Genomic DNA, 9,477 nt, shown 5'->3' on the forward strand with positions numbered 1-9,477 from the left:
ATATTCTGGGACAAGCTAGGTGAGTACACGAAGCTATAAATGTGGGGAAGCACGCTTTAAATGAAAAGTACGTCATTTTGATTTCATCGTGTATCGAAAACCAGTCTTCGTGTTCACTTTGAGAGTCTTTTTGAGCGTGTAGCAACCTGTATGCGTGAATTAGTGTTTTATTTTGAAAATCTGCACCGGTAGTAGCGGTTCTATTTTCCCGGGCTTCACCCTCTTCCATCTCCCAGAGCTCGGTCGGCTCGCAGAGACAGCAGGATGCCAAGGGGAGCACTCCGACACACGGCGTCCGTTTTACCGTCCCCCGGCGTCGTCTCTCGGCCACAGAAACTCTGATGGGCGTTTTTATCTTCCTTTTACCGTCCTCGACGCTTGGATATTTTCGGAAGCCACGAAATGAAGCGAATGAATGTGAGCAACAAGAAGTGTCCTGTTGTTGTGCCTGTCTCCAGCATCACTAGTAGTCAAGTCCTCTCTGTGGATGCGGTGCCTCTGTGATTTTTTCCCTAGTTGTCTTGTTTTCAGAGGATTTTTGTATGTAGTGTTCAGTAGCGGACTACCAAACTTTTCCCCGCTTCTTTTTGTTGTGTCTTTTTCGAGGTTTTCCGCCTTTGAAACAAAGATTTCAGGATAGACCAACTCCGGAAAACCCAGCGACTTGACATCTGCTCCCGGCGGAATAACCATTGTTAGCGGTTATTCGCCCTTTGTACAAGCATCTTCTCTGGGGTGGGAACACGACTGATGCTTGCCTTTGCTCGTCTATTCCGAGTTTTGTCTCGTCTCGTTCTGTTTGTCTGTTTGTCCCACAGTGGCATGAAAATTCATGAATGCGTCCAAGGACATGTATACAAATTACGCATGCACCATGACGGTAGTAGGCTGTGCGTAATATCCTATTACTATTATTTCCCTACCACATGAATGCAACAACAAACACATTCAATCTCATTCCTGTGTTTGGAGAAGATCTGGCAGATTCATCCTAACTTATTTTGTGTGTGTGTGTGTGTGTGTGTGTGGCACGCGCGTTATGAGTGTGGCAAGGTGGGAAAACTACATTTTATGCGATAAAAATGACAAGTGGTGCATTTTTGGCCACATGTTTAAATTTGTTTTGTCTCCAGGAGTTATAAAGGAAATTAAAATCCTATTAGATCTCATGCAGTTGCCCCACAATTAACGCCCCGCGTGTGTGTGGATGGTTAAGGGGGGAATCTGCGCGCAAAAGCATGCACGCCATGTCCATGCGCCTGCGTGTGTGCGCCCCTGGCCGCGCTAACATGCTGCTGTTATTCTGTGCGTTTGTGTGCGTGTGTGTGTGTGCAGCCACGCTGGAAGTCGCCCCCCATGTGGCCGTCGGGAGTGGGGAGCAGGCAGCCCTGCCCGCGGGAGTCGGCGCTGCGCAAGGCGGCCATCAGCGGCAACATCAACGCCCTGCCGCACCACGTCCCCACCGGCCGCAGCGTCCGGGTCTTCATCTGTGCCAACCCCGACGGTAAGACTCACAGCCCCAGCCCCCCCCCACAACCACCATCATGCTACACTCTCAACAAGCCTGCAGACCCGTAAATGACACAAGACAGATTTTATGCTGTGACTCAGATTATTTTGCATCCAGACTTCTGGGGCTTTTTAGGATGTTTTAGCTGAATTAGTTCAGCAGCATGCTTCATAACTTGTGCTGACAGCTCATGAGGAATAACCATAAATCAGATAGCAGCAGACTCCTGCTGGTTGATGCACCCAAATACAAAATACAGCCACTTTCCAAGCATGTGATCCAGTTGTAATTTCATTTTGCATTAAAAAAAAAATCAGGGTTCTCATGTTCGTCTAAACGCTCGGCGCTCAGCTTCCACACACTTAACCTAACACAAGTGGAAAACCTCTTAAATCAGGTTAACATCAGGCCACATGACAACTTGACAAAAAGCAAATTAGCGCGTGATTCCTATAACGCAGCGAAACAGCAGATTGCTCTCGACATAGGGAGCATGGTGTGAGCAGAGTGCAAGACAGCCGGGTCGTGAGGGAGACACCCAGTTGCAGCTCTGTATTTGAATATGCCCTCTGGGCGAGGGGGTAAAAATAGGCTCGGTAAAACTGGAGTAAACAAGGCAAGGGAAGTGGAGTAGGCTATGAGGGAGAGAGGAGGAGAGAGGAGTAGAGAGAAGGAGGGCATTGCCAGAATTAAAAAAGGCAGGTTGCTTTTGTCCATACATCACTGTCATTTGCTCGCCCTCGCTGAGCAAACTGCAGCGGATCCCAAAAACGAAGAACGAATTGACCTGAGATTATTGCACTGTTATGGCCCTGAAGTGCTGTCGACGGTGAAAACGCCTGCCGCTGTTTAGCCACCTGTAGCTGACTCAGTCATTCAGACCGTCCCGTCACAGCACGAATTTAACGCTCCGATCTACACGTGGATGGAAAAACGATGAGGGGGCTGCTCCAAGTAGTTGTTTTCACACCGTCGGCACAAGTGGAAAGACACACATCTCAGCCTGAGCTGTGAAAGGAGCTAATTATGAGCTGCTGTTTCCAGTGAAGCGAGGTGCTGGTATCCAGTGCCATATCCTGGTAATGAAGCCATAGAGGCACACACGCTGTCTTAACTTCAGACACTGCTGATTCCCCCATCACGTTTGCAGTGAAGGCAGTCTTTGCATTTGTTCTGATCTCTTTGTGGACTGATTCAAACTGTGTGCAGAAACTCTCCTGTGCTGCTTCAAGCCCTGCCTTTACTGTACTGTATCAACATGCACATAAAGAAATGCCTTAACGGTGACCCAGCTCTGCCCTCAATCTGCTGCACAACCTGTGTCTCCATGTTCACTAGAGGGGGCTGTCCATGCACTTATTTAAAAGCATTCACCTTTCTGTACATGTATAATGTGGGCAAATCTGACAAGCAATCAACATGGACCAAACAGATACAGCCCACATTTTGAGGTCTCTGCTTCAGCATCAGCCTCTCTGCATTCCCCTCCAACCTTTTCCATAAGATCCAACTGTACATACCGTGGAGTATAAGTCCATTTAGTCTCCTGACTTGAAAGCTGCGGCCTTGAAATTCAATTAGCAACTCTAACCTTTGTTGAGGAGGAAGGGAAAGGGCATGTTTCCTCGCATGGATCCCCAAACCAGATACATAAGCAATGAATGAGGCAGTGTGAGTGTGACGGAGTTGCCGAGAGTTGGGCAGCATTATCCTTGCCAGGGCGTTCTGCAAGAGTTCTGCCAGTTGGTGGGAAAAAGTAGCCAGCTTGAGGGATCAAGGGGTGTATATCCCCAGGAGAAAGATTTTGGCCGTAAAAGCTTAAATTTTCTGTCCTCTGCATCGGGTTGGGTGCTGCTCACATTTGAACCAATACTGGTGCCGTTGTCGGTACCTTGGATTTGAAACAGGTGCCCAACGGTACCTCTTTTCGGTACTTTACTTTTCTGTAATAACAAAAATGTAATCGACAAGCACTTCTGCCTTTCAGCTCTTTTTCAATCAAACAGAGTGAAGTCTCTGTCTGCTTACGTGTGTCTACTCGTCTCTCTTGCTCTTTGTCTGGACGAAACTAACTAATATGTGGAGTAAGTACATAATTTAAAACACAATCACAACAGCAGTGATACAAGGCTATTTTTAAAATAAGATGGAAAAGAAACTAGACGAGACGGACAGAAACGATGGGGGCTGCAAAGATGGTTTCAGCTCTCTGGGAAGTGGACGAAGCTCCACAGCCAGCTTCCTGGCCTGGGGGCATTTTGTGGTGCTTCCTTTCTAACCCTACCGTCTCTGCTGAACTACACTGTGACTGCCGCGAAGTGCCTCTAAGCTGGGAATTTGGAGTTTCACGGGAGGCTTCAATACTTCGGGGAGCTTCATGGTGCTTCCACCTCCTGCTTCCAACCCGGCGTTCTCACCCAGGTGCCACAATCTAATACGATTGATTTAACGTGTATTGCGGCTTCCAGAAAAGTTCAAAATGAGCCCCAAACAAACATTCTCCAAACAACAGGTCTTTACAAAAACTAAGTTCAAATCAATGGAATATTAAGCGACTTCATCAAACAATAAAAGCTAAGATTAACCATAGGTAGGCAGTGGATAAACACTGTAACCTCATGGTATCTTCCACGCTCCACTCTCACTTTACCACACCTGCCTTTAAGATGGCAGGTCAGGAGGCACATTTAGGGAGCGATCACACCGAGATGAAACGCTAGAAACGCAACGCCAGTAAAACCATTGTTTTCCTATGATACGGCGCGTCTGACCGGCGTTCAAGCGTCTTTATAGACAGGCGTTTTTCCAGCGTCTTTTTAGACGCGCGTTTTTGTAGATGCTTCTTTTTAGACGCGCGTAGACGTTGAAAAGTTGAAATATTTTCAACTTTTTGAGTGTCAGACGCCAGTAGCTAGCGCGCATTGAATAAGCGCTTCTAGCTCTTCAAGCGTCTTTGAAGTGTCCGCGTCTCTAGCGTCTCATTTCTGTGTGATCACCCCCTTAAGTGACTCAAAAAATAATAGGAAACTAGGACTAGCTAGAAATGGTTCTAATAATGTGAATTGATATTGGTAGTGCTGATGCAATTCGGTCAGTACCCTGAAAGATACCAGGTTCTGTACCCAGCCCGACCTCCGTCACATTCTAATGCCACTATTCCATCATATACACTGATCCTAATTATTGCATGTGTTGCTGAGTTTGATGATTTAAGAATGAATGTTCACTTTGTTCCACACAAAGGAGGAGAAAATAACTTAATGACAGGATAACCAAAAATCTAAACCATGGATAACATCTATAATGTGGAAAAACATATATTTGGTCATAGCTATGTTACTGCAGGAAGTTCTGTAATATATTATTTCATTTTTCAAAGTGATTTGGAGCATCTTACATGTTGCATAATTGTTCAGTGACAAAAAATACAAGCCGTTTTAGGACATTTTAACCCGTGAAATTACAGTGTGAGGCTGAGGCATACATGTCGGACTGTTACTTTGACAGCATTGCCTGTTTTAGTGTGTGTTTGCAACCCGTCTTAGAGATGGCTCTGCTGTTGTAAGCACAGTGTAAATAAAGATCATTCATTCATTAGGCCTGTTAACTGTGAGCTGTGTGGAAAATGCAGCGCTTTCAGTGGACTTTTTAATGCTTACCGCGCAATCGTTAAGTTCCTGCCGCTGGTGTTTTCCGAAGTAGCCCGGCTAATGAGAGAGCCCACTGTCTGTGCAATCAGTTCTGTTTTAATGAGCTTTATCATCAGTTATTTTGCTAATATTTGTCAAACGCTGAAGACAACTTTTTTTGCTCTCTAATCGTGTCAGCTGAGCACATGCAAAAACACACTCATACAGAGCAGTGGTTCCCAACTGGTCCAGGTTTCTCCTTAGTCATTATTTCAAGGTCCACACAGTTCAATATATTTAGTGTTATACTTGTGTTCGGCCATGTAGTCGAGCTAGTTTGCTGTCTCTGTTAGGTAGCTGTCTGTTACTCACTCACTCTACAGGGGGAAACAGCACTTCAAAATAAAAGCTCTGTGCCGGAAATTCACTGTTTTTAAAAAATAAAGGATTTTTTCCAAACTTGACAAGTTTGCGAGTCACTTGAGGTCCATTCAGAGCGGACCAGTTGGGAACCACTGATATAGAGCGTAAGCCCATTTCTCGATCATCATGCTTGCATTGTTTTGAAGTTGAGGCTCGTGCTCGTGAAATGTACATGCAAAGCAAATCACAATTTGTTAATCAAAGCTATTTTAATAGAATTGAGGGATAGATGCTAATATTTTTGGCCTCTTTGGCTACCAAGCCCCTTTATTTGGAGGCCAAAGTAGACTTTTGATGCCCCGTATGTAACATATGTTAGAACAAGAAACAACAAGGCAATTTAACACAGTTAACACAGACTTCCTTAACTGTGACACTTTAATAAATTAAAAACTGACAGAATGAAAACATCTTTGTGAACATGTGGTATATTTTCTCACTGTCTCACTGTTGACAGTCTGTTGTTATTTTTCTTTGTTATTATCATCTCTAGTTGTTAGTGGCAAAATCAAAGCATCATGAAAACGTTGAGGAAATTAATAATTATATGCATTTTGGTCGCCCTAGAGAAAAAAGTCCCACTAAAAGATACATGATTGATTTTAAAATAATCTTAACTGCTGTTTCTTATTGTTTTGTATTTAGTTTATTTTTTTAAATGGAAAAAATGTATTCATTGTGTTAGTCCGACTAAAACCGGACTTTTAAAAAACATGTAAACATGTTAACCTGACTGAAATTGTACCAAATCAAATTTCTCAAAGTCAGAATAACACACCCAGATAATGTGATTGGGAGTTGTATTCCTAATGCATGTATACAGTCAATCTGACCCAAACCAGCTGAGGCGCTCTGTGCATGCTCCACAGTTTCCGCCCGGGCTTTGACCCTGAAGTCAAAAGCATTAAATGCGTAACAGAAGAAGTAGCCAGTAACAACATGGTGAAATCTTCATCTAGAGCTGTACATTTTTGGACAGATGAAATACACAGAGCTGTAACGTTGTCCACCATGGTGCCAGTTAGCTGCTAGCTAACCGTAGCTAACTTGTTTGTCCATTGTTTGGTCTGTGACATATTTAGGTCAATTGCAGAAAGGTCCAATGCTAACAAGCTGAAAGGAGGCATATCGCCACCTATTGTAGCAGAGTCAGACATACTTGGGTCAGTTAATGGATTCCCCTCCCGTGCTTGTACACTGGGACAAGGACAGTAGTCCAATTGAATGGCCTAGTAGAGCTGTAACTGTAGCTCAACTTAACTGTGCATAAAAACGCACTGAGTGATTGAAAGTGTCTGTAGCTTCAAAATCAAGCTAACGTTACATCCAAACTGTAACGTAACATTATATTTAAGTATTGTTAACTTGTTGTGTTGTCACATTTAACTGCAGTTCACTAGCCATGTTTCCATCAGCCTGTTTAGATGCGCATCTAGAAGTATCGGATCGGAAAATTCGAATTAAAATCCCCTGATTCGCACAAACTAAAATACGCTCGCATTAGCCAGGTTTTGGTTGATTTGAAAAAATGTTGATTCGCAAAACAGGGATGGAAACAGTTATGTTCAAATTAAGTCTGACATAGCGCACCTCTCTCCATGGTGATGTCCTCACTCCGGGTCGGGAAAGCGGTAATGCATTTACAAGCTGGTTGCCAACCGCCAGAAAACGTAGAAGAAGAAGAATGCGAGACATGTTTTGTTTCCAGTTCTGTGGAAAACTCTTGCAAGTTCGTAGTTTTCACCAAAGTCCGTACATTTAATGGAAACACAGAGGATTCGTATTTCTTTTAATGCGCATTTCCCAATGATTCGAATCACTTTTGGATGGAAACATAGCTACTGTTTAACGCTTCCTCTGAATAGAAACTCTCAGTCCTGCTGTGTTTAGCTCCGTTAGCTGTTAGCTCCCCCAAACACACCGCAGTGCTCTGCTGCTAAGCCGCTGCTAACAGCTAACAGCTAACTAGCTCGGTTCAGTGTGCCATTTACTAAGTGATAGTTAAACATACAAAGAAAACAACGTGACTCCGTGCTAGCCCGACTAGCTCAGTCGGTAGAGCATAAGACTCTTGATCTCAGGGTTGTGCGCCTGAGCCCCACGTTGGGTGCTACATTAGGGCGGCAGTAGCTCGGTTCACAGGGACTTGGGTTGGGAAACGGAAGGTCGGCAGTTAAAGAGTGGTAGCTGGAGAGGTGCCAATCGACACGTGCAGTCTCATTCTCGAAAGAGACTTGATAAAACTTGTGTGGCCACAGTGAGCCACGCTTAGGCAGTATTTAGTGGCCACAGAGGTACTTCCTGTGGCCCTGGGCTGTCGGGCCATAGCTAATGTAGAACCCTGAGAATCAGAAGATGATATAATAAAGTAGCCGGCTGGATTTAAATGAGTAGTCGTGTGTGTTGCCGGCAGCTGGCGCTTGTGGAAAGCTCTGCCCTGCTTTGACAAACGTCCCATGACAACAGTTAACAAAATATACAACACATAAAAGTGTAATTCCACTATTTGTAATAGCAGACAGCGGAGAGGTGAACAGTGCTATCTGCAGTGATCATCTCGCCATCGTAACGTTAGAGCTGCACTTTTTTATTGTGTCTGTGCAACTGTGAGACCTCTCTGCCTCCATCCACAGTGCCAAGAGTTTTATGTGCTCGCTGCTTAAAGTGTTGGCTCTGCTGAATATACTGACCCTAATGCCCTTAATCAAAAGCCACAGACAACTGCGGTGCTCTCACACTGCTGCGCTCACCCTCAGGGACCTCTGTTGTGTCTGTAAAGGGACGCGACACTCAGTTTTAACCATGGTTTAGAAAACAGTGCATTGTCCTCCTCGCAGGAAGTTGTTACGAGAGCGCAGAGATGTGAGCACGGCATGCGGTTCACTCCACAATGCGGTGATATAGAACATCACAAAGTGTAAGCCAAACAACTAATTTGAGTGGATTTACATCCTCCTTCCATGATGTTAATGAATCACTCAAGTTCTTGGCTCGGCTGGATGAATCTGTGTGTGTGTGTGTGTGTGTGTGTGTGTGTGTGTGTGTGTGTGTGTGTTTGTGTGGCCGCAGTCGATCAATTAAAAACCCTGCTATCTGTTCTTGCCAGTAGCCAGACGGCAGCAACAAACCAGAGAAAAGCCTAACGTGATTTATTTGTAGCGCTCAGTGCATTATGCAGCCTGTCTCCTCTGTCAATATATATATGTGTGTGTGTGTGTGTGTGTGTGTGTGTGTGTTCATGGTGATCCATATAAGCATATCAGGACGACTCCATTACCTTGCTGTACCGTCACCTCAGGGGCTCTGGCATCAGTTGTGTGCAGTAGGCAGCTATTTGTATGCGAGCTATCACTTAAGCTGTTTAAAGTTGATAAAAGCACGAGGCCTTAGGGAGCCAACGCAGAAAATCATCTTCCCCTCCAACGCACCATCGCCAGGGCTCATAGTATGTCACCACGGAGACCGCTAATTACATTACATTTCACCCCACAATTATTCCCACTGTTCCCATTCACTCTGTTTATCTTTTTCAGTGTGTTGTAGGTTTTGAGCTCAGAATCCCATAATTCAATGGTGTCTTTACTCATGGGCGGATTACGAGACGATGGGGCCCCTGGGCACAGATATGTATAGGGGCCCCACCACCTCTCCTACAGAGGAGCATGACAACCGAGACTTTGTGGTGGTGTTGCCTGTTTATTTATTGTTTTGTGTCTCTTTACAGTCGTTATGTATCTTTTTTGGGTCATTTTGTGTCTCATTGTAGTTGTTTTGTGTCTCTCTGTGGTTGTGTCTCATTGTAGTTTTTTTGTGTCTCTTTGTGGTTGTGTCTCTTTGTAGTTTTTTTGTGTCTCTGTGGTTGTGTCTCTTTGTAGTTGTTTTGTGTCTCTGTGGTTGTGTTGTGTCTCTTTGTAG

At 44.6% G+C, this 9,477-nt stretch overlaps 1 protein-coding gene across 3 annotated transcripts in view; it reads left to right on the forward strand.

Moving 5' to 3' along the window:
• Positions 1–240: 240 nt before the first annotated feature.
• The window catches only part of LOC126404439 (NACHT and WD repeat domain-containing protein 2), a 95,590-nt gene continuing 86,353 nt past the window's right edge, over positions 241–9,477 (forward strand). For 2 of the 3 annotated variants that reach the window (XM_050067656.1, XM_050067654.1), the window contains exons 1-2: positions 241–417; positions 1,336–1,504. In XM_050067656.1, coding sequence (XP_049923613.1) covers positions 403–417; positions 1,336–1,504 — 184 coding nt within the window. In that variant the 5' untranslated portion in view covers positions 241–402. Of the gene's footprint in view, positions 736–1,335; positions 1,505–9,477 lie in introns of all 3 variants that reach the window. The other variant, XM_050067657.1, reaches the window with a different exon arrangement.

This window comes from Epinephelus moara, chromosome 17 (genome assembly GCF_006386435.1).
Source record: "Epinephelus moara isolate mb chromosome 17, YSFRI_EMoa_1.0, whole genome shotgun sequence".
NCBI classification, from domain to species: domain Eukaryota; kingdom Metazoa; phylum Chordata; class Actinopteri; order Perciformes; family Serranidae; genus Epinephelus; species Epinephelus moara.